This window comes from Suncus etruscus, chromosome X (genome assembly GCF_024139225.1).
Source record: "Suncus etruscus isolate mSunEtr1 chromosome X, mSunEtr1.pri.cur, whole genome shotgun sequence".
Taxonomy (NCBI): domain Eukaryota; kingdom Metazoa; phylum Chordata; class Mammalia; order Eulipotyphla; family Soricidae; genus Suncus; species Suncus etruscus.
Window position 1 is genome coordinate 61,463,999 of NC_064868.1, and position 25,121 is coordinate 61,489,119.

The 25,121-nt window shown below is 45.8% G+C and overlaps 3 protein-coding genes across 3 annotated transcripts in view; all 3 read left to right on the plus strand.

Moving 5' to 3' along the window:
- Positions 1 to 4,717, plus strand: part of KIF4A (kinesin family member 4A) — a 146,532-nt gene extending 141,815 nt beyond the window's left edge. The window contains exons 28-30 of the mRNA XM_049767403.1: positions 992 to 1,108; positions 4,004 to 4,126; positions 4,511 to 4,717. Of these exons, the coding sequence (XP_049623360.1) occupies positions 992 to 1,108; positions 4,004 to 4,126; positions 4,511 to 4,717 (447 nt within the window). The remainder of the gene's footprint in view (positions 1 to 991; positions 1,109 to 4,003; positions 4,127 to 4,510) is intronic.
- The window catches only part of DLG3 (discs large MAGUK scaffold protein 3), a 213,708-nt gene that overhangs the window by 64,425 nt on the left and 124,162 nt on the right, over positions 1 to 25,121 (plus strand). The window lies entirely within an intron of this gene.
- On the plus strand, positions 9,618 to 23,388 carry GDPD2 (glycerophosphodiester phosphodiesterase domain containing 2). The gene is made up of 16 exons (XM_049767410.1): positions 9,618 to 9,869; positions 11,741 to 11,854; positions 12,117 to 12,220; positions 12,502 to 12,595; positions 12,753 to 12,812; positions 13,239 to 13,337; positions 13,507 to 13,600; positions 13,759 to 13,904; positions 14,013 to 14,095; positions 14,194 to 14,344; positions 18,610 to 18,831; positions 19,005 to 19,153; positions 20,673 to 20,820; positions 20,955 to 21,037; positions 23,183 to 23,211; positions 23,306 to 23,388. The coding sequence occupies exons 2-16, from the start codon at positions 11,750 to 11,752 to the stop codon at positions 23,356 to 23,358; spliced, it is 1,620 nt and encodes a 539-aa protein (XP_049623367.1). The 5' UTR covers positions 9,618 to 9,869; positions 11,741 to 11,749; the 3' UTR covers positions 23,359 to 23,388.

Below are 25,121 nucleotides of genomic sequence, written 5' to 3' on the forward strand. Positions count from 1 at the left end.
AAAGTACAGCTGATATAATCTAAGAATATCATTAGTCCTTAAATATGTTTAATTCTGGGGCCGGAGAGATAGCATGGAGGTAAGGTGTTTGCCTTTCATGTAGAAGGTCATCGGTTCGAATCCCAGCATCCCATATGATCCCCCGTGCCTGCCAGGAGCAATTTCTGAGCATGGAGCCAGGAATAACCCCTGAGCACTGCCAAGTGTGATTCAAAAACCACACAAAAATAATAAAAAACCTTATCAATTTTCTTTTAAAAAATATGTCTAATTCTACCACCATCAGGCTTTGAGTTCTTTGTTTTGCCTATAAAATGACTTAATTTTCTTGCATTATTGTTATATCCCTCTTATCTATCATTGTTTTGTTTTGTGTTTTATTTGGGGGAAACATCTTCCAGTGCTCAGTGATTATTCCTGGCTCTTCACTCAAGAATTATTTCTAGTGGCCTTGGGACCATATGGGCTGCCAGGAATCAAACCCTTTCAGCCACATGCAAGGCAATACCCTACCCATTATAAATATCGCTTAGTCCCCTTCTTATCTGTCTTTAAAGTTTACTATCCCCAAGAGAAAGCAGATTTGTCTGACATGACAAATTTCATGATGATTCTTGGTGATCATTGATTTACTAAAGTTGAAAGGACTAAGGAGATGGGAGCTTGGTAGAGTTAATAGTACTTTGGTTTTGGGGGGGGTTTATTGCAAATAAAGAAAACCCTTCAAATCAGTTTTCTTTTTTTGGGGGGGGGTCACACCCGGCAGTGCTCAGGAGTTACTCCTGGCTGTCTGCTCAGAAATAGCTCCTGGCAGGCACGGGGGACCATATGGGACACCGGAATTCGAACCAACCACCTTTGGTCCTGGGTCGGCTGTTTGCAAGGCAAACACCGCTGTGCTATCTCTCCGGGCCCTCAAATCAGTTTTCTAACCCTTTCTGTATTCAGTTTTCTAACCCTTTCTGTATTGTCTATAAATCTGTTTTTGCAGTGTTTCTGCAAGGGCTGGTGTGGGAACAGGCAGTGTGGATGCAGGAAACAGAAGTCGGACTGCAGTGTAGATTGTAGCTGTGACTCCACAAAATGTAGGAACCGGCAGCAAAGCAAGGTAGGATAACTGCTATTCCCCACCACTAGTTTCCACCCTCTTCTTCCATTCTGCAATCTGAAGTTTCTGCACATTTCTTCCTGCCATTCTTTCTCTTCCCTTTGCAACTAGAAAGAGATATTTTGATCCTCAGTCCTTCCTTTCTCCTAGGCCCTCTCCTCCCACACACACAGGAGATTTTTAAGGAATCTGATCTTCCCCTTCCTCCTCTTAACCTCCTGCAACTTGGGCTGTAAAGTGGGTTTTTTTCTGAGGCATAAACTAGAAACAGAAAAACAGACATTCACAGGTATGAATCAAGAGTAGGAACCCACGTGATGTGCACAGTTGCCAGTTTCAAGAAGGAAGTTAATCCTTCTGGCATCTTGAGGCATGAATTACTTAGACCTTCTCCATGGGAACCTGCTATTCCATGGTCTGGGAAAAGATACACGAGAACTTGGTCACTGATTTGAACCAAGGGAACTGTAGCTATCCTCCTTTGTTTTGCTCCCAGGAAAATAACAATTATCCCAAAGAAGGGCAACACCAAGCAAACCAGCTTCTCATGCTTACATAAACCTGTCTTTGCTGGAGGCAGAAATCCCAGTACCATAGATTTCTACATAATAAACAGTAATTCTAGCAAGCTTTCGGCTAATGATTACTCATGAATTTTTTTCTACAGATGAACAGAGAAACTTATCAGGCAGGTAGCTAGGCATTAGAGGACTAAGGTGGCAAACTAGAGATAGGGCTAAATAAGAATGTTAGGAGCTGGAGAGATGGCTACCACTTGCCTTGCATGTGATCTACATATCTGTTACCACCACAATCAAAGTACTTGCTCTTGTATGTGTGTGTTTTGGGTTTTGGGGAGCACATCTGGAAGTTTTCATGGTTTATGCCTACCTCTGTACTCTGGGATCATTCTTGGTACTGAAGGGACTCTATGTGGTACTGGGAATCAAACCAAGGTTGGTCTCATGCAAGGCAAGTGCTTTACCTGCTATACTGTCTCTTTGGCCCCCATCTTTTCTTGTTTTCAAATCCTTTCTTTTATCATTTCACTTGAAAAGAATCACAATTTTTCCAGTGCTTCCAGTGTTTCCAGTGCTTCCTATTTACTAAGGCCTAGAGATAAGTTTAGTGATGCACTCATGATTACTGTGATTTGATGCCAGGTATCCTGCCTCTTGGTTCTGTTCTGTTATATGTTATCTTTCTCCTGGCCTCAGTTTTTCTCTAACAGGAAGTCTACCTTAGACAGCGCCCTTAGGGCTGCTAAAAGACCAACTGCAGCCTAGTGAGAGAAAAGAATATACAAAGAAATGACCCAAATTTATTGTTTGGAACTTTGCCTCATTATGTGTCTGTCCTGTTCTACTGAGCCACCCATTTTTGCCCTCTGAGCTGCATGAAACACTGTAACTTCTCTAAATCAATCCTCCTTAAGATCACTTATACTGAGAGAGGTGGCACCCCATCCTGCTTGAAGGAAAACAGAATGAGTTTGGAACTGATGCAGGTGGGAGATCCCCAGGTGACTTAAATGAAGTGGGGAGAGAGAGGCAGCAGCCCCTAGAAAGAAATTACTGCTTTCTGGCTGTCCTCTTCTGCCACCTTGGGAGCAACTGGGGAATTATAGGACTGATAAAGTCTGCAGTTAGCCTCTATCCAGCACAGACCTCATGTCCTGCCAGACCCACTAGGCAGCTGTAAAGCTATACTAATGCCCTCTTGCTCTGCCCAGTACAAGACTTGATTCCTACCACTAGATTTCTCATGAAGACATAACTCTGGCTGGAGCAAGAAATTGCTCTTTGCAGGAAAGTCAGTCCTAGACCTTACTCAGGCCTTTCAGGTAAATCACCTTTCTCTTAGAACAGAATTTCAGGAGAAGACTAGCAGTGAAGTAGCTTTATTTTGAAAATCTGAGGAAGGGAGCAAAGTAAGGGAAATTAAGAGTAACATGCTCAGTAGAGAGCAGGGGCTTCTCAAGATAGAGAGGAGTCCCAGTATACATACACATCCCAGTGTTAAAGTATGAAAGTATGGTGCCGGAGAGGTGGCACTAGAGGTAAGGTGTCTGCCTTGCAATCACTAGCCAAGGAAGAACCGCTGTTCGATCCCCCGGAGTCCCATATGGTCCCCCCAAGCCAGGGGCAATTTCTGAGTGCTTAGCCAGGAGTAACCCCTGAGCATCAAACGGATGTGGCCCAAAAAAAAATAATAAAATTGTTTAAAAAAAGTATGAAAATACACATCTCAAGAGGGGAGATGACCTTGGAGGCACCATGAGCATGAGCTGGCAGCACACATGTCTGCAGTTCCTTTGTTCTAAGTTGTCTTTTTTAGGGTTTCCCAACCTCCCCATATGAGGCTTTCTACCTAGATAAGAGTTCATTGCCAGGGAGAAGAATCTTTTTTGTTGTTGTTTTGTTTTGGGGCCACACCTGGTGACACTCAGGGATTAATCCTGGCTATACCCTCAGAAATCGCTCCTGGCTTAGGGCACCATATGGGATGCCAGGGGATTGAACCGTGGTCCGTCCTAAGTTAGCACATGCAAGGCCTATTGCTTGCACCACTGCTCCGGCCCCAAGAATCTTATTTGACATTCCTTTCCTGGCCTTTTTTTTTCTCCTGAAGCTTCTCTCAGGAAAGGGTCCAGACTTCTCTATGCCTGCAGTGTCTCTAAGTAAAAGACTTCTCAGATCTTAGCTACAGTATCCACAAGGTAGGTCCTAGCAGTAATGCTGTTAGCAACTTAAGTTCAGGCATCTCATGATTTTATTACTCTCAAGAACTTTTATTAGTCCTAAGCACTCATTACCATGGAGAGGGCCTCACTGCCTGCCTGCCTCAGAACTCTGGTTGTTATATTTCTAATATATCTGTATGCTTGATTCTCAGGATAGCTTGGGCTCTGCTGAGCAAACCCAGGATTCCGAAAGCACCATCAAACTGGAGGATCCCACAGAGGTCACCCCAGGATTAAGCTTCTTCAGCAGCATCTGTGCCACTACCACTAGCAATGTAGGTGCAGTGAAAGACAAGCATTTCCAGCTGCATTAGCATCCCTCTCTACATTGATCATGAAAGAAAACAGTGGGAAGAAGAGGGGAAGAGGCAATAAAGCATAGGCTAGAGCAGTCTTAGACACCTTCAATGATGGGGATATGCTGAGCATTTATATTGGCAGGACTGAGCTGCCCTTACCCAAGATGGAATAATAGGACCTGGAGAAACAGTACAGGGTGTTTGCATTGTACATGGCAAGTCTCATTTCAATATTCTGCATATATTCCATATAGTCTGAACACCACCAGGAGTAAGCCTTGAACACCACTTAGTACAGCCCAAAAACCAAAGAGAAAAAAACAAGATGGAATGATACCTGTCTGTCTCTGTCCTTTATAGAACCTGAAGGAGATGTGTGACGTGGAAGAGCAGAGTTTGTTAAAAGAGACAGCTCCAGCTGCCTCTTACATTGACCTCCCAGAATCTAACAACACAGCAACAGAAGCCCAAGAAAATAAAGCTCCAGGCAAGAGAAAGAAGCGTGCTCTGGCCAGCAATACCAGCTTCTTCTCCGGCAATTCCCCTACTGTCCAAGAGACCCACTGAATCTAGACTTCTCATCTCGGTCCAAGAGTGATTTTGGAGTGGCTTTCAGATTATAGCCAGAAGGAGCTTTTAATTATTTCTATGATGTCAGGTTTCTTACATGGGAAGAAAAGAGACTGAATATCACTGAAAGAGATGGAACCTGCATGATATTTGACACTCAGTCTATAGCCCCAGACTACTGTTCTCTTCACCAGAAATGTGCTTAACAGCTTACTGAAGAAAGGCCAACTGTTGACTAGTGGGAGTGAATCCCCAGTTAAATCAGACTTTCTTGTGAGCATTTTAGGGGTATCCCTAGGCAGGGTTGAGGCTGAAACTTTCTTATCTATAAGTAGTCTCAGCTTCCTCCCTAAGATGGAGGTTTGGTGCTCATCTTTCTCCCCACCTCAGTAATAGGGTTGAAGGGGATCTTTCTTTTTCTTGACTGTCTATAGATAAATGCTTTAACTGTTCTTTCGGTTGTCTTAGCTATTGCTTGCTGAAGCAAGTGAAATCTTTTAAAATGTTAATTAAATAAATTGTCAACTATCTACTGTTTAGAAATATCTTTTTGTACTTCAAAGAGAAATAAAATGTTAACTTGGATCCCTTAGCTCCCAGGTAAACTATTAAGGAGTACTGCAAGCGCCTGTGCCTAGGATCCTCATTATTCCCAAGGGGGTTGGAAACACTATTTGTATCTGCATGCTACTTTGCTGCCTTAGGAAATTAGAGTAGTGCCAGCAAGTCCAGTGTACTGTAGCACCTGGGAACACTCCAGATTTGGGAGAAACCACATTATTCCATGTGCCTGGCACAGTTTAATTTGTTCCCCACAAATGTCCAGCCTTGTGCTGGACCAATAGTACAATGGGCAGGGTGCTCATCTTGAACATGGCCAACCTGAGTTCCATCATATTGTCCCCAGAGCCTCTCCAGTAAAGATAGAAACAAGAGTAAGCCCTGAGTACCAGTAGGTGTGGCCCTAAAACTAAAAACAAACCAACAAAGTTCAACCTAGATATATCCATGCTTTACTTTTCACGAGACCAAGATTAAAGAAGATAAATGAACTAATAAAATGAGTGTTAGGGCTTGGTGCTGATCCATATTGTATCCAATGTGTGACCTGAAAACTGGGATTTTTATGACTCTTAATCCAGAAAGTCACAATAGAGGTAAGAGAAGCTTATCATGGAGGAAATTTTTGTTTGTTTTGTGGGCCACACCCAGCAGTGCTCAGTGTTTGCTAGCCTTAGTAGCTCTGCACTCAGGAATCACTCTTGGCAGGCTAGGGGTACCACATCTGATACCAGGGATCAAACCTGGGTTGGCCTCATGAAAGGCAAATAACCTACCCACTGTACTATCACTTCAGCCCCATGCTCTCTTTTTATTCCTTTTTTCAATCTTAACTGTACTTCACCTCCATCATTTCTGTTGTATTTAGGTATTACTCTCATACTATGTTTTTAAATATCCTGCAAATGAATACAATAATTTTGATTGTTCCTCTTTCTTTGAGTCATTTCACTCAGCATGATATTTTCCATCTCTATCCTTATATAAGCAGATTTTGTAACTTCTTTTTTTCCTAACACAGCTGCATAATATTCCATTGTGTAATATTGGAATAATATTCCATGGTTTCTCATGGACTTGAGTTGTTTCCAGATTCTGGCTATTGATAAGAATGCTGCAATTGGGGGCCGGGCGGTGGCGCTAAAGGTAAGGTGCCTGCCTTGCCTGCGCTAGCCTTGGACGGACCGTGGTTCGATCCCCCGGTGTCCCATATGGTCCCCCAAGCCAGGAGCGACTTCTGAGCACATAGCCAGGAGTAACCCCTGAGCGTTGCCAGGTGTGGCCCAAAAACCAAAAAAAAAAAAGAAAAGAAAAAAAAGAATGCTGCAATGAACATAGGAATGCAGAGGGCTTTTCTGCATTGTGTGTTTTGGGTTCCTAAGTTATATATTGGTATTGCTGGATAATATGGAAACTCAATTTCTAGTTTTTAAGGAATCTCCATATTATTTTCCAAAAAGGTTGGACCAGTCTACATTCCCACCAACAGTGAATGAGAGTCCCTTTTTCCCCACATCTATGCCAGCACCAGTTGTTCTTGTTCTTTGTGATGTGTGCCAGTCTCTGTGATGTGATGTGAGATGATAACTCATGGTTGTTTTGATTTGCATCTCCCTGATGATTAGTGATGTAGAGCATTTTTCATCTGTCTTAGTAATTGTATCAGAAATAGAATCTTTGACAAAAAACATACATTAGATCTCATATTGTTACTAGATTGCAAGATCTATGTGTCAAATGTGTTGTGCCCCATGCAAGACTCAGCAATAGACAACATGATGCTCAGTTCATGCAAAGCACATTTAATAATGACTTTGGTTAAGACCAAGCCATTTTGGCACTGTCTTTCCAATATTAAGAGTTGCTTTTGGGGCCGGAGAGATAGCATGGAGGTAAGGCATTTGCCTTTCATGCAGAAGGTTATCAGTTTGAATCCCGGCGTCCCATATGGTCCCCTGTGCCTGCCAGGAGCAATGTCTGAGCATGGAGCCAGGAATAACCCCTGAGCTCTGCCGGGTGGACCCAAAAACCACCAAAAAAAGGTTGCTTTCAGGGCCCGGAGAGATAGCACAGCGGCATTTGCCTTGCAAGCAGCCGATCCAGGACCAAAGGTGGTTGGTTCGAATCCCGGTGTCCCATATGGTCCCCCGTGCCTGCCAGGAGCTATTTCTGAGCAGACAGCCAGGAGTAACCCCTGAGCACCGCCGGGTGTGGCCCAAAAACCAAAAAAAAAAGTTGCTTTCAAAGTTGCCTTACACGGGGCCAACACAGGACAGACCCAGCTCAAATCCCAGCATCCCATATGGTCCCCTGAGCCTGCCAGGAGCGACCTCTGAGCACAGAGCTAGGAGTAATTCCTGAGCAGCGCCGGAGTTGATTGCCATAGCATGAGTATCGGACCTCACTGCAGCACAATCTGCCTGCTTTCTAATTTGAAAAGAGGGATGAGTGCTATTTCTTCTTACTAAAAATCAGGATTCTCAGTCTGCTTAAAGCTAAAGTGAGGAGCAGCCTTGGAATACCTTCCAGCTGACCTTTCATCTTTCTAAATATGCAAACTCTGGTCTGTATTTGTATTCTAAATGCCAATCCCTACCTCTCTCAAGAGACTCCCCGCAATTCAGCTCCACACAGCCAACAGTGTTTCACGAGGAATTCCCAAGCAAAGGAAATTAAAATATAGCATGCTAGCTAGAAGCCTGCAAGAGGAGTAGGTGACCTACTAGTTCCTTTTGGCCTCCTGCCAGCAAGCAGCCCTGCTTCTCTTTGCATTTTAATGTGGAGGTTGCAAAAGAACCTCTACTACTGCCAAGTAGAGCTTCTGGAGACAATAAGAAAGCCAGGGGGAGTAGAGAGCACCTCGGCCTAGAGAGTCTTCTTTCCCACTGTTCCAAAGCCAGTGCTTTGTGGGGGGGGGGCTACACAGGGCATAGAGGCAGGGGGGATGAGTATTTCCAGAGAAAACAGCCTTTCCAAATCTACTTCATGCCACTGCATTAGCCAAAATAGTGGTAGACGAATCAAATCAGAACTCAGCCCACAGCCCCGTAAAGCCATGTGTTTTAACATTAAACTGATTATAACCTGCCAACTAACTGTCTTGCTGATCATGTCACAGCATCTTGTATTTGTTCTTCCCAAAAGCCTCTTACACTGACCCTAGCATCGTAGAAACATACCTTAAATGATTCTTAAAGAGTCTTCCACTGCCTTGGGCAGGAATGACGCCTCAGTTCAGCTCCTGGGAAGGAGCAGCTCCAGTCTGGGCTAGTGGGGGAGGGGAAGGCTGCTAATGAAACCGAGGATCCACAACTCCCTTAAAAACCCCTTGTCCAGAAAAATAAAACAGTATGACGATAATACCTAGAGACAATAGAGATGAGGGCCAGAAAGACCAGCCCATTATAATAAGCTTACCACAAAGAGTGGTGAGCACAATTAGAGAAATAACTACACTGACAAATATGACAATGGTAAAGAGTGAGAGAAATAGAAAGCCTGGGGCCCGGAGAGATAGCACAGCGGCATTTGCCTTGCAAGCAGCTGATCCAGGACCAAAGGTGGTTGGTTCGAATCCCGGTGTCCCATATGGTCCCCCATGCCTGCCAGGAGCTATTTCTGAGCAGACAGCCAGGAGTAACCTCTGAGCACCGCCGAGTGTGACCCAAAAACCAAAAAAAAAAAAAAAAGAAAAGAAATAGAATGCCTGTCTGGAATACAAGACGGGGTAGGGGAGAAGGGAGATGGGGGCATTGGTGGGAAGAAGGTTGCACTGGTGAAGGGGGTGTACTTTTTATTACTGAAACCCAATTACAAACATGTATGTAACCATGGTGCTTAAATAAAGATACTATTAGGGAAAAAAAAGAACCCCTGGTCCAGACATAGGATTACCTGCTGCCCAGAAAACTGCTTGCCACTCTGCCTCTTCGAGTTGTACCTTCCTTAGAAAAGTGAACATCGGCATAAATAATGAAGTTTTTAAAAAGTGAACATCAGAATCCCAAAAGGGAAAAATCAAGGCTGTCCTCCCAGGGACCTTGAGCGTAGATGCTAACTTAAACTCATACACACACTCAAACACACATTGCTAGTTATATATACATAAAATGCCTTATGGTACGGAGAGGGCCTCTTCTCCCTGCTAAGTTACAAAGTTGTAGGATTGCCTCTGCCAGTTCCCCTCCCACTGCCCTCCCGTGCCCTTAGCTCTTGCCTCCCTGAGCCAAGACAATACCCACGCAGTGGCTGAGAGGGGAGCTGGGGGAGGGACAGGGATGAGAAAGTCTGTACAAAGGAATTCCTTTCCACAGGGCCCCCTGATGACTGTGAGTAAAGCAGCAGCTCTGCTCCCCCACCCCCCTCCCTCCCATCTTCCCACTGGGCACTGGCCTTGGAGCAGCTGCAGACCTGCATGGAGAGGACCTGCAGGGCTTCCTGTAGATGGCAACAGTGCCACCTGTTTGACCGGTGAGGCTGAGCTAAGGACAGGAAGAAGGAGGAGGCAAGCAACTCGGAGAAAATCTGGGAAGCAGCAGTACAGTGCGAAGCAGAGATCAGAGTGGAGCTGCCAGCCGCTGAAAAAAGTGTGAGCTGGGAAGAGGTAGGGGTCTACAGGGATGGGGGAGGTGATTGGGGATAGACTCCAGCCTGCAGAGCCTGGGCCCAGCCAGGGCCTGAGCAGTACCCAGACTCAGGACCCTTGAGTGGGATTTGCAGATTGCTCAGCTCCGGATCTCATTCTACAGATAGCTTCTGGAAGGCACAGTTTGTGCTCCAAAGGCAGAAGTGAGTGAGGGGAGGTGGGTAGCATGGGGAGGGCCCAGGATAGGCCACTGCAGCTCCCCATTGAGAAGGGAACAATCAGGGTCCTATATCCCTTTGGGATACCTTTTTCCCAGGGAGGGAGCTCAGGAAGGGAAGAGTGTTCCTTCCTCTAGTTCCAATCCCCTACCTCTTCATTCCCTACCCTAAAATCTCTCTTTTCCCAAGGCAAGGACTGGCTAATGAAAGCAATTTTAGGAGTAGCTATACCCTCAGGGATCCTGTTTCAGGGGTTCTGTCACTGTGCAACTCCGAGACTCCACAACCTGTAGGAAGAACCCACCATAAGACCTCATGCCTCTGGAGATCACACACTTTTTGTGTGTGTGTGTGGTTTTTGGGTCACACCCGGCAGTGCTCAGGGGTTATTTCTGGCTCCAGGCTCAGAAATTGAGCCTGGCAGGCACAGGGGACCATATGGGGCGCCAGGATTCGAACCGATGACCTCCTGCATGAAAGGCAAACGCCCTACCTCCATGCTATCTCTCCGGCCCCGAGATCACACACTTTAGGCAAATTCAGGGACACCCCTAGAAACTCAAAAGTCCTCTAGAAACCCACATGCTGATACTTATGGCATGCCTAGTACATAGAATCTCTTGTAGTCAGCCCAGGTTGAGATCTGTAAGCCAACAGGTACTCAACTGAAACCAAAGTACAGAATATAGGGATATCCTGCTCCATGACAACCACACACCTTTGGCCCACATATGTTACACTTTCACCAAAGTGAACTCAGAGGGCAGGACCCCTGAAACAGGATAAAACCAGGAATGAGTTTCTGGGGAGACGTGTCTGGACAGGTGACTAGTAAGGGACAGAACTGACATGACTTGATTGGATTTCCAATGTGTGTACTGACAGAAAAGCTTTCTTTAGAAAATTAGTTGTAACCCAGGCAACCTGCTCCCCTGAGTTTTCCTCTTATTTGCAGTCACTCCTACCGACCTTCCCACCAAGGTGAAGATTGAGAAACTTCCTGCCTAGGTTTTGTGATGTCTGCAATCTCTGTAGCCATAGCAACATGACAGTTTACTCTGCTTCTCTTGGCCCCTGGGTCAGAACTAGAAGCTGCTTCGCTTCTTGATCCTTTAGTTTCTTGAGTCAGAAAACTCATCGATTTGCTGAATCGTTTCCCCACTTTGGGCAGTCTCTCCAAGTCCCCAACCCAGGCAAGCACTTCAGTCCTCTGCTCAGGGTAAGACATAGTTAAATGGGGTAGAGTTGGGGGGGAGGCATACCTCCAGCCAGCAGAGAAGCCCATGAATGCTCTACTGGCCTTCTAGACATCTTCCAGTCTTCTCCTCCCCCTCTGCCACTTAATCAAATCTGATATTTGGGGCCAGGGTTGTGGCACAGCAGTAGGGCTTTTGCTTTGTAAACGGCTGACCTAGGATGGACTGCGGTTAGATCCCCCGATGTTCCCAAGCCAGGAGCGATTTCTGAATGCATAGCCAGTAGTAACCCCTGAGCATCACCAGGTGTGACCTAAAAACAAAAACAATCTGACATTCAAGGTCCACCATTGAACATTAGTGAGCAGGGCTCCTCTTTGGGGCTCCTCAGAGACATGAAGAAGGAAACTGGAGTATGCCTTCTGTCAGGGGCCTTGATGGCTAGTGTATCTTCCCTCAGGCCCTCAACATGGCTGAGTACCCCGGCTCCAGTTCCACGTGGGCCCGCTGCCTCCACTGCCTCTATAGCTGCCGCTGGAAGAAGTGCCCCAAAGACAGAATGCAAACCAGCAAGGTGGAGTAGGGATGGGAGGGAGCTGGAAGATTGAGGCAGAGCCTGGTTAGAGGGTTTGGAACACAAAGTGCTCAGAGGCAGCTGGGGGAGGGGCTTTCTCTCCTCAGAAAGAAAAATCTCCCGCCAGTACAGAAGAGTTGCCTGTAAAGCAGCACAATCCCACACCTGGCAGTGAGCGCCCTCCCCCACCTTGAGCTGCCATCCATTGGGATACGAATTGGAATTAGGCACCAGCCGTGAGCTTCTCTCCTGCCCTTTGCAGTGTGACTGTTTCTGGTTTGGCCTGCTCTTCCTCACCTTCCTCCTCTCCCTGGGCTGGCTGTACATCGGGCTCATCCTTCTCAATGACCTGCACAACTTCAATGAGTGTGTCATTCCCCCCCTCCCTTCTTTGGCAACCTCCTCCCCAGCCCAGAACCCCTGGGTGATCAGGGCTGGGTGCCCAGCCCTTCCCAGTTCTCCCACTCCCCAACCCCTTCAGGAAAGTATTCCTTGAAGTCTTCCCACTCCTTTGAGTCCCAAGCTCAAGGAAGGGTTTCCCTCACTTCCTTTCCATTTTCCACCAAGATCCACCACCCACCAACACCCCTTAGGCCACTGGTAGTAAGCTTGTCCCACCTCAGACACCTCCCTTTATGCCTCCACAGATTCCTATTCCACCACTGGGGACACTGGATGGATTGGTCCCTGGCATTCCTGCTGACCATCTCTCTGCTGGTTACATATGCATCCTTGCTGTTGGTGGGTTACAGAAGTCTAACTATCAAATCATCCTTTCCTTACTGTTCAAGTCTATTCTGGCCACTGAGGGAAGAGATGTTTTTAGGGGTGGTATTGTACTGTGCTCTTCACTCAGTGGCCTCTCGGTATGTCATTATTCCTGCCCCTCTGCCTCCAGCTCCTAGCCTTGTTCCTGAGACTCTGTGGCCAGCCTCTACATCTTCACAGTGTCCATAAGGTACAGTGGGGATGGGAGGGGAGCACTAACTCCATACTTGGCTAGTTGACAGAAGACCACACAATTCTTTCTTTCACATGAACTTCAGGTCTAAAGCTTTGGGGTATTTAGTTTGTTTTGTTGTAGTTTGGTTTGATTTGGTTTAGGGGTACACCTGGCTGTGCCCAGGGCTGTGCCCTGACTCTATACTCAGTGATCATTCTTGGAGGTGTTGGGGACCATATGCAATGCTGGGGATAGATCCTGGGGTTGGCTGTGTACAAAGCAAGCTTCCTACCTGCTGTATTAAATCTCCAGCCCCAATATTTATGAATGGAAGAAGAAAATCAGATGCATCTATAAAAGAAAATATCTCTATATGCCTAAATTGGGGGTAGAGTCATGAGCCCAGGTTGCCAAGGTCTCCCATTCATCTGTGGCTCTCAGGTGTTGCTGCTGCTTATTTTGCTTCTTGTGGCTACTGGTCTTATGGGACTGAACTTTCAATGGAGACAGGAATGGTATAGCTTACATTTGTCACTGCAGGTAAGTGGTCAAACTCATGTCTAGGTGGGAGTTTTTCCGGCAGAATATAGATTTTCCCCTGGTGTCCCCAGACTGCACATTGCTCTGAGCTCTAAAAACTGGGTATGAGGTGGAGGGTGGGTAGGGTACATTAGAAAGCAGATCTCTCCTGACCATCTCTTATTCACAGGCCACAGCCCCATTCCTTCATATTGGAGCAGTTGCAGGAATCACCTTCCTGGCTTGGCCTGTGGCTGATACCTACTACCGCATCCAGAGAAGAGGTGCCAGCTTTGTCCCTACACACACACACACACCCTACCAATAGCTGCACATGTTTTTGTCTCCTGCCACTTGGTCTCTTGCCTCCATTAACGCTGCTTTGCACCTCTAGAGCTCATTTGTATCCCTCTCTCATAGCCTGTTCTTCCAATTCCCACAGGTCTAAAGTGTTTGCTACTGCTCATATTTTTTGGAATTTCCTTGGCCATCTACCTGGCTCCCCTATGTATCACCTCACCCTGTATCATGGAACCCAGAAAATTACCCCCCAAACCTGGGCTGGTGGGACACCGAGGGGCCCCCATGGTGAGTGTAGACAGAATGATGGCAGTATAGGGTTGTGGAAACCAGGCCTGTGGGTTCTCAATTTTAAATGCTCATCTCTGATCCTTTGTTTATAATCCTCCTTCCCAGCTGGCCCCCGAGAACACCCTGATGTCTCTACGGAAGACTGCAGAATGTGGAGCTACTGTGTTTGAGACTGACGTGATGGTCAGGTGAGGGAAGCTGGGAGGACAAAAAGTCAAGAGTCAGAGGTTCTGGCAATGATGAGCAATCTCAGAGCTTGGACCTCTGAAACCTCTTGTGCCTTCAGCTCTGATGGAGTTCCCTTCCTCATGCATGATGAGCACCTGCGCAGGACCACAAATGTGGCCTCTGTATTTCCAACCCGAACTACCACCCACAGCAGCGACTTCTCCTGTGCTGAACTGAAGAGACTCAATGCTGGGACCTGGTTTCTAGAGGTGAGGTCCCTTCAGGGAAGAGGCACTCAGAGCTGATTTCATTGATAAATATGGCATTTGCTGAGCCACGTGCTGGGTAACAAGATACAATTCTTCATTCTCATCTTTCCTCCTAAGCAACAGGCTATCAGCATAATAGCGTGATAACACTTTCTTTGGTAGGGAAAGAGAAAAGTCACTGGCAGTGTGGATGTAGGGAGAGGATGTGGAGGTGTGATATGCCTAAGCAGCATATGAAGTGAGAGTGATTTTGAGATATACTGGGCAGAAACAGATATCCTAGAGCATATTTAAAACCCTGAAAAATGAAAAAGTATTCCTGGAGAACAAAATGTAGTGCCATAGAAATGGTGGATCAAATTAATGTAAGAAGGGGAGTTCAAACTGGGGCTTGTGTGCATATGACCAGGGTTCACTCCCCAGTACTACTTATGGTCCCTGAGTGCAGAGCCAGGAGTAAGCCAGGAGCACCACAGGGTGTGACCCAAAGCCCTTAAAAAAACACAAAAATTTAAAACATTTCTTTGGGTTTTAGGACTATATTTGGTGGTCCTAAGAGATTACTCCTAGGTCTGCACTTAAGGATACTCCTAGTGGGATTTGGGGTACCTTATGGAGTGTAGGGGATTGAATCTGCTTTGGCAGCATGTACTATCTCCTGCACCCTTCCCAATTTATTAAATTTAAAAAATAAGAGGATCCTGAGTGATAGCACTGCAGCGAAGGCATTTGCCTTGCATGCGGCTGACCCCAATTTGATACCCAGCATCCCATATGGTCCCCTGAGCACAGAGCCCAGAATAACCTCTGAGCACTGCCAAGTCTGGCCTCCAAAGCAAAAGGAAAAATTCTGGCCCAACAACAGGAAGAGAAGGAAGAGGAGGAGGGGGAGGGGGAAGAGGAGGGGGAGGAGTAGGAGGAAGAAGAAAAGAGGGAGGAAGGGAAGGGGAGGAGAAGCTGGCCAGGAGGGCAAAGGACCAATCTCTGATGGCCACAAGTGCAGACTCACCCATTAATGATGGAAAAATATGGAAAGGATATTTTACTTATTAGGCTCCATTTTCTCTCTTTTTCTTTTATTCCCTTTTTTTGGGAGGGCACACCCAGCAGTGCTCAAAGGTTACTCCTGGCTCTGTGCTCAGAAATTGCTCCTGGCAGGCTCTGGGAACCATATGGGATGCCAGGGATCAAACCTGGGTTCATCCCAGGTTAGCTATGTGCAAGGCAAATGCCCTACCTGCTGTGCTATCACTCTAGCCCCCTCCATTTTTTTGTAATTGCAAAAGTAATGCATGAGACTTGAAGGCCAAAATTCATGCTTTGCATGCAAGAGCCCCAGATCCTGTTCTCAGCAGTGCATATTTCCCTGAGCACCACTGCCAGGACCAAACCCTGAACACTGTACTGCTTCAAACATTAATACATGTCCCTTCCTTGCTTTTTTCATTAAATAAAAATAAATTATAAATAACAAATGACAAAGTATCCCATAATCCAACTCCTTGAGATAGTCACCATTGATAGTTGGTCATATAATCCATATATACACAGAACTACATATGTAGACATTCTTGTGTCCACACATATACAATCACTATACATTATTTAGCACCTTGATTCTGCCCCTTTAACTAATTGATTATATATAAGAATGATTAAGAACAAGGGATGTATGAATATGAATCTTTGGTAAGGGGTTTGACAACACCTAGTAGTGCTGAGAGCTACTCCAATATCAATGTTTTGAAGTCACTCCTGGTGATTCTCACTAGATCATGTAGTCCAAAGAATTTAACTAGGGTTGGCTCCATTGCAAGGAAAGTGCCTTAACTCCTGTAATTCAGCCCAGTGAATCTTTTTTTTTTTTTTTTTGGTTTTTGGGCCACACCCGGCGGTGCTCAGGGGATACTCCTGGCTGTCTGCTCAGAAATAGCTCCTGGCAGGCACGGGGGGACCATATGGGACACCGGGATTTGAACCAACCACCTTTGGTCCCGGATTGGCTGCTTTCAAGGCAAACGCCGCTGTGCTATCTCTCCGGGCCCTGCCCAGTGAATCTTACTTGAAGGTTAAACCAAGTACTCATACAAGCTAGACACGTGCTTTACTGTGGAGCCATATCCCTGACCCTAGATTTGAATTTTTTGGTCTGTTTTTGTTTGGGGGTCACAATAGATAATGCTCGGGACTTACTCCTGTCTCTAAATTCAGGGATTACTCCTAGTGGGATGAAAGGGATCATGTGGTGCTGAGGATCTAACCCAGGTCAGCTGCATGCAAGGAGGGCTCCCTGCTCACTGTATTATCTATCCAGACACTGAATTTTAATCTTAACTCTATCCCTTATTAGCTCTTTGAACCTGGGCAACATTCCCTTATTTTCCCTTTTTGGGTCACACCCGGCGGTGCTCTGGGGTACCCCTGGCTCTGTACTCATAAATCACTCCTGCCAGGCATGGAGGACCATTTTGGATGCCAGAATTAGAACCACCATCCATCCTGGATTGGTTATGTGCAAGGCAAACACCCCATGTCTGTGCTTTCTCTCTGCCCCTAGCCAACATTCCTTATTCTCTCTCTATTTTCTTTTCCTCATCTAAAACATAGAAATTTGAATAATATCTACTTAGTAGGATTATTGGAAGGAATATATAAATCAAATTGCACAGAGTACTACTAACACTGCCTGGAGTACAATAAATACTTAAAAAGTGGTAGCAGGGGCCAGAGAGATAGCATTAGGTGGGGCTCTTGCCTTGCATGCAGAAGGACGGTGGTTCAAATTCTGGCATACCATATGGTCCCCTGAGCCTGCCAGGAGCGATTTCTGAGCATAGAGCCAAGAGTAACCCCTGAGCACTGCTGGGTGTGACCCAAAAACCAAAAAAAAAAAGTGGTAGCAAACTTTTCCATGGTTTCTGAGTAGAAATTAAGGCTATTCAATAATTACAACTCTCCTTTTAGAGTTTCTGAATTTGGAAATAGAAAGGATGGGAGAGGGAGCAAACTGAGAACAGCATAAAAAGATGTCCAAGTGGCAATTGATGCAAAAAACAGGACTATGTGCCAACATTGCATGTGTCATGTTTTGTCATGGCAAGGCTTCAGCACCCCCAACCACAAATTCTTTTTTTTTTTTTTTGTGGTTTTTGGGTCACACCCGGCAGTGCTCAGGGGTTATTCCTGGCTCCAGGCTCAGAAATTGCTCCTGGCAGGCACGGGGGACCATATGGGGTGCCGGGATTCGAACCGATGACCTCCTGCATGAAAGGCAAATGCCTTACCTCCATGCTATCTCTCTGGCCCCCCAACCACAAATTCTATGTGTAAAAAAGGAAATAAACTACAGGGGGCTGGAGAGACAGAACAGCAGTTGGGCATTTGCCTTGCAAGCGGCCAACCCAGAACCAACAGTGGTTCGAATCCCAGCATCCCATATGGTCCCCAGTGCCTGCCAGGAGCAATTTCTTAGCAGAGAGCCAGGAGTAACCCCTGAGCACAGCTAAGTGTGCCCCCCCACAAAAAAATAAGGATAAACTACAGAACATAGTCTGAGTTTTGGATATATAGGGCCAGTGGGGTAGGAAATAATTGAAAGTTCTGGTAAGGTTATTTAGTCTGGGGCTAGTCCCAGGTAAGGATGTACCACCAGACAGGGCATGAGGAATTGGGGTTAAAACCAGAAATATAGGCCGGAGAGATAGCACAGCAGTAGGGCGTTTGCCTTGCATGTGGCCAACACAGGACAGACCCTGGTTCAAATCCCAGCATCCCATATGGTCCCCCGAACCTGCCAGGAGTGATTTCTTTCTTTCTTTTTTCTTCAAATAATTAAACTTTATTTTTAAGGAGTGATTTCTGAGTGCAGAGCTAGTAATCCCTGAGTGCCACAGAAGAGAAGTTAAGAAATTAGGAGGGTGATCTCAGAGTAAAGTCATCTTTGGGTGGGGGGGAGTTTGGGCCACACCCAGTGGAGCTCAGGGATTACTCCTGGCTCTGCCCTCAGAAGTCACTCCTGGCAGGCTCAGGGGACCATATGGAATGCCAGGATTTGAACTGGGCTCCATCCTGTTTTGGCCGCATGCAAGACAAATGCCTTACCGCTGTGCTATCGCTTCAGCCCCCCACCAAGGGTCTTGAAGAAGGTCACAGTTTGGAGAAAGACCCTGGCAGGTGAAAACGGACACCTAGTGGGAAAATGAGTGAAGATGGTGTGCATGAATAGATACCCTAGAGGGCTTGAAATAATCTTGCCTTTCTTATAGAGAAACCCCTTCTGGGAAGCCAAGCAGTTATCAGTCCATGATCAGATAGAGGCTGGGAATCAGACAATACCAACACTGGAAGAGCTACTGAAAGAAGCTGACGCTCTCAACCTTTCGATCATGTTTGACTTGCGCCGTCCTCCACGAAACCACACATACTACAACACTTTTGTGAACCAGACGTTAGAAACTGTGCTGAGGTCAAGGGTGCCCCAAGCCATGGTGATATATCTAGAACCCTAAGTTACCTTCTTTTGCATTCGTCCCCTTCTCTGGGCTATAGTGGTTGCTCTTACTCCCAGGGCCCTACCCCAACTGAAATAACCCCCAAACTTTCTATCCCTGTCCCTGGTCAGACCTTTCCCAGAATCATGTCCAATCTCCCTGAACCACAGGTCCTTTGGCTACCAGATGAAGATCGAGCTAATGTCCAACAACGAGCACCCCAAATGCGCCAGATATATGGACAACGTAGAGGCAACAGAACTGAGGCAACCCTGTTTCTCAACCTACCCTATCAAGAATTGCCATACTTGGATATAAAGTAAGTGCCAATCGAAAAGATCCAAGGGGGGAGCATAAGGTTTAATGGTAGGGAAGCATCATTGTAGCAAAATAACTCATTCATTTAGTCATGCAACAAACTCTTGATCAAATATCTTATGCCTTGAATGTGATGTATTGCAGGCATCGGGTATGTGAATCAAAGAAGTCATTCATAAATTCCTGAATGAAATATATGCAAATTGAAAAAATAAGTGATATGACCAAATAAATCAGGGAAATACAGTAGGAGTGATTGCAGCTGAGAGTCAGGGTCTTCAACCACATTAGGAAGAGTAGTTGTAGAGGTGGTATTTGAGCTGAGGCCTAAGAGGTTACATATAGTATGATAACAATTGGAAGTTACAGAACAGGTACAGTAGCTGAGTGAGCAAGGAAAAGGCAAAAGATTAGAGAGGAAGGCAAAGGCCAAATTGGATATAAAAAGAAATTTAGTTTTTCATTCTAAACTCAAGAGGTGCATGCAACAAAATATAGAGCTAGGTGACTAGCGGCTAGGGAGGTGAGGTGAAAGAAGCCCAGATAGAAGTTTGTGCCTCAGAAGATAACACATGGACTTCCAAACACATGATTGTAAATTTCTCTTTCAATGTCTTTGTGCAAAAAGAAAATATGGACTGAGGTGTGGAAAGATAGTACAGAAAATAAGGCACTTGCCTTGCATACAGCCATCCACAGTTCTATCTCCAACAACATTTTGTCCTCTGAGCAGTCCCTACAAACTGCAATCAACTGTTGATTAATTTTCAAGAAGACATGAATTGATAATGAACACACTAAGAATAAATTTGGGATCTGCAAGGTCTATGACATTTGTTCTAAATGAAGTGCAGCAGGGGTAGATATAGATTCCTATATTTGAGAACCTCCATAAGCTCATGTGTAAAAAGGGAAAAGAAGAGACACTGGCATGGACAAGAACATGTGTAAAAGACTAGAGTTCAATGGAACTGTATGCATAATGAGTCATCAATGGCAAGGAACATTGCTTAAGGTTAACTGGATTCTGACACTCATGCCTTCATGTAGGCAGCATACCCAGAAGCAGGAGGAATTTGGCTCTGCTCAAGGATGGTTCAAGCCCATCTGAGATATGTTTGACTGAGGCCCATACTTTGAAAAAATATGAATAAACTATACTGAGGCCAGATTAGAGAAATCCAGTGTTAAAGAGAATAATGCCCCAGATCCTCAATGTTCTGGTGTTAGGAACCATTGGGGCCTGGGCAATATAAGATACAGCATAACATAGTCATTGTTCCGGGTCCTCAGAAATGGTATAACAGGGGAATCCATTTGTGTGGCCCCAGAAAGCACAGCCACTAGGTTACAAAGTTCAGTGAAACAGATAAGATCATTTTCACTCAGGTTGTGAAACAAAGGTGGGGCACATTGGTCTTTGACAGTAACATTGCAGAGTTAAGCCCAGTTAAGGAGTTGCCTCTCATTTCTTTTGACACATGATTCTGGGTGTTCCCATTTCTTTTCCACCTCCACAGGACTCTGCACCAAGATAATGTTTCAGTGAACCTATTTGTAGTAAACAAGGCTTGGCTCTTCTCGATAATCTGGTGTGCTGGAGTGGATTCAGTCACCACCAATGACTGCCAACTTTTGCAGCAGTTGCATTTTCCTGTCTGGCTTATTGTGAGGACTTTGGGGCTGTCCCTAGCCTTCCCCTGTTCTCCCATACCTATGGCTCCCTAACCTGTTCCCTCCCTTATTTCCCCTTTTGTACTACCTTTGAAACTGGCTAACAAGGACTTTTCCTATTCCTACAGCCACCTAAAACTTACCTAATGATGTGGATTGTTACTAATTGTGTCTCCACTTTTCTGCTTTTGTGGACCTTCCTCCTCCAAGGGTGAGTGTTGGGGGCAGGGGCTCAGTTCTTTAGGCATTCTGTCTACCATGGTTCCAGTTCACACTCACATGGTAGCTGCCAGTGTTTGGGGAGTGCTTTGGACTTCAGTATACTTTGTTTCTTTTCTTTTCTTTTCTTTTCTTTTTTCTTTTCTTTTCTTTTCTTTTCTTTTCTTTCTTTTTTTTGTTTTTGGGCCACACCCTGTGGCGCTCTGGGGTTACACCTGTCTCTGCCCTCAGAAATCACTCCTGGCAGGCTCAGGGGACTGTATGGGAGCCCGGGAATCGAACCCGGGCCTGTGCTGGGTCAGCTGCACGCAAGGCAAATGCCCCACTGCTGTGCTATCCCTCTGGCTCCAGTGTGCTTTGCTTCTTTGAGTTCCTCAGACATCTCCATTAAAACTGGCTTAAGGGGCTGGAGTGATAGTACAGAGGGTAGGGCATTTGCCTTGCACGTGGCATCCCACATGGTACCCCAAGGCTTTTAGGAGTGATTTCTTTTTTTTTTTTTTTTTTTTTTTTTTTTTTTTTTTTTTGGTTTTTGGGCCACACCCAGTAATGCTCAGGGGTTACTCCTGGCTATGTGCTCAGAAGTTGCTCCTGGCTTGGGGGACCATATGGGACACCGGGGGATCGAACCGCGGTCCGTCCAAGGTTAGCGCAGGCAAGGCAGGCACCTTACCTTTAGCGCCACCGCCCGGCCCCAGGAGTGATTTCTGAGCACAGAGCCAGGAGTACCCCCTGATCACCATAAACAAACAAAATTGGTTTGAACCTAGGAAATGCTTAAACCTGCAATTAAAAGCTTATGTTTGGGGCCCAGAGAGATAGCACAGCGGTGTTTGCCTTGCAAGCAGCTGATCCAGGACCAAAGGTGGTTGGTTCAAATCCTGGTGTCCCATATGGTCCCCCATGCCTGCCAGGAGCTATTTCTGAGCAGATAGCCAGGAGTGACTCCTGAGCACCGCCGGGTGTGCCCCCCCCCAAAAAAGGTTATGTTTGAATATGGAGATTCTTCAAAAAATTGGAAATTGAGCTCCCATATGATCCAGCTATACCACTCCTAGGGATATACCCTAGGTCTAGGAACACAAAAATACAATTCAAAAATTCTTTCCTCACACCGATATTCATTGCAGCGCTATATACAATAGCCAGACTCTGGAAACAACCATGATGCCCTTCAATAGATGAATGGTTAAAGAAACTTTGGTACATATACACAATGAATATTATGCAGTCATCAGGAGAGATGAAGTCATGAAATATTTCTATATGTGGATGTACATGGAATCTATTATGCTGAGTGAAATAAGTCAGAGAGAGACACACATAGAATAGTCTCTCTCATCTATGGGTTTTAAGAAAAATTAAGGTGGGCCCGGAGAGATAGCACAGCTGTGTTTGCCCTGCAAGCAGCCGATCCAGGACCAAAGGTGGTTGGTTCGAATCCCGGTGTCCCATATGGTCCCCCGTGCCTGCCAGGAGCTATTTCTGAGCAGACAGCCAGGAGTAACCCCTGAGCAAAGCCGGGTGTGGCCCAAAAACCAAAAAAAAAAAAAAAAAAAAAAGAAAAATCAAAGTGGCCCGGAGGGATAGCATGTAGGCAAGGTGTTTGTCTTGCATGCATAAGGACAGTGGTTTGAATCCCGGCATCCCATATGGCCCCCCGAGCCTGCCAGAAGCGATTTCTGAGCATAGAGCCAGGAGTAACTCCTGAGCACTGCTGGGTGTGACCCCCCCAAAAAACAACAAAAAAAGAAAAATTAAGGACATTATTGTAATAATGCCCAGAAACAATAGAGATGAGGGTCAGAAGAACCGGCTCACAATATGAAGCTCACCACAAAGAGTTGTGAGTGCAGTTAGGAAAATAAATACACTAACAACTCTCATGATAACGTCAATGATTGAGAGAAATAGAATGCCTATCTCGAATACAGGCAGGGGTGGAGGAGGAGTGAGGGGGGGACATTGGTGGTGGTAATGTTGCACTGGTGAAGGGGGTATTCTGTTCACGACTGATACCCAACTACAATCGTGCTTATAATCATGATGCTTAAATAAAGATTTTATAAAAATAAATAAAAATAAAAGGTTATGTTTGAAGACAGCTGAACTAATCATGGGAACTTTCTCCCTACAGGAGATGTGCTAAGGAGAGAGATAGAACTGGTAAGAATGTTTTTGTTTTCCTTAATTTTTCTCCCCTTCTAGTCTTCCCTGTGCTGAATCCACATAATGTCCTTCCTTTTTCCTCCAAATCCAGGCTTAGAAACTACAGTACTGCTGACCAGGGTCAACCATTTCATGATGGAGTGAATGTCCTAATCTTGCCCTAACCAGCCAAAAAGCAAAGGTTGTCTGCATTGGTCAATAGCAAGAAAGGGAGAATGACTGGGATGTTTAGGTTGGTGGAGTTAGGGTTCAGGAGAGTTTGTCAATAGGAGTTTCTGACCTTCTGAGGGCCCTCTACTCATATGGGCCGCATGTTGTATGTTTAACTGGAATCTGCTCTCTTTGAGATAGTTTTACCTGAAGAAGACAGTGACGCATAAGAAGCTTCTCAATTGAAACTAACTACAACAAAATAAGTGAAAAGGTGATTGCCAAGATAATGTTTCAAACCTGTATGCAAGTGTTATTTTGTGAAAGCCATGAGTGTGTCGGGTATGGGACGGCTTGGAACAATGATTGAAGATGATGAAAAATGGACAACTGTAAAATGATGGACACACCAATCCTCCATTCACTATCTTCCCCAAGCCACAATTTAACTGTGTTTCTAACCAGAGGCTGGAAGAGGGATGGAAGATCCCATCTATCCATGTAATTCCATGCCTACAGGTGCATTTTATCTATGCTCAGCATTTTCTTCTGAGAAAATTTGATTCCTGTGTATTGGGTGTTAATCTGTTGGTTTGTGGTTATTCAATGAATGTAATTCTCATTTTATCACAATCTAATCTTTTCTTTTTGTTTGTTTCTGGGCCACACTCAGAGGCGCTAGGGTTACTCTTGGCTCTGCGTTCAAAAATCACGCCTGGCAGGCTTGGGGGACCATATGGTTCCTGGGAATTGAACCCGGGGTTTGGTTGCATGCAAGGCAAACATCTACCCACTGTGCTATTGCTCCAGCCCCTGTCTAATCTTTTCAGTACCAGTGCTGGGCAGAAGACATATTTAGGGCTGTATATAACACGTTGTTGACTTTAGGGAGATGTGTGGGTTGGGGGTGGGAGGAGGTGTACCTGTAGGGCATTGAATACGAGAGGAGAGGAGGTGTCACGGGGGCGGGGTGAGGAGGGAAGGGGGACTGTTCCACGTGGCCAAGTCTCACTGTGCAGACTTGCGTTGTAGCTCCATCTGGTGGCCATCTCCTCCAAGGGGCGAGCCACTTTGGTCGTCACTGTGATGTTATTTGTTAAAACCTTCCTTTCTAGCACTGCTTAGCGACTGGTGTATTTAACTCAGGATTCTGAGGGCATGGTCCGATATCCTCTTGGTTTCCCTTTTCCTAGTCAGGTTGCAGACCCCACCAGCCCCTTGAGAAGCAACTTCCCCAGTGCATTTGCTGCTCATGAAACCCTGAACTTAGCAGCTAAAGGGATCAATGCAGTGCTGGTTTAGGATGAGGAGTATGGTAGCAAAAGACGAGGGACTAAGTCATTGATTTAAAAACTGATTTAAAACTTGTATTTAAGGGCCCGGAGAGATAGCACAGCGGCGTTTGCCTTGCAAGCAGCCGATCCAAGACCAAAGGTGGTCGGTTCGAATCCCGGTGTCCCATATGGTCCCCCGTGCCTGCCAGGAGCTATTTCTGAGCAGACAGCCAGGAGTAACCCCTGAGCACCGCCGGGTGTGGCCCAAAAACCAAAAAAAAAAAAAAAAAAACAACTTGTATTTAAGGGCCGGAGAGATAGCATGGAGGTAAGGCGTTTGCCTTCCATGAGAAGGTCATCGGTTCAAAACCCGGCATCCCATATATCCCCCGAGCATGCCAGGAGTGATTTTTTTTTTTTGGTTTTTGGGCCACACCCGGCGGTGCTCAGGGGTTACTCGTGGCTGTCTGCTCAGAATTAGCT

Excerpts from the sequence above, each read along its gene's own strand:
- GDPD2 (XM_049767410.1), top strand. The coding sequence starts at position 11,750 with ATGGCTGAGTACCCCGGCTCCAGTTCCACGTGGGCCCGCTGCCTCCAC. Across the intron at positions 11,855-12,116 it reads ACAGAATGCAAACCAGCAAG|TGTGACTGTTTCTGGTTTGG; the intron begins GTGGAGTAGGGA and ends TGCCCTTTGCAG. Across the intron at positions 12,813-13,238 it reads ATCTTCACAGTGTCCATAAG|GTGTTGCTGCTGCTTATTTT; the intron begins GTACAGTGGGGA and ends TGTGGCTCTCAG.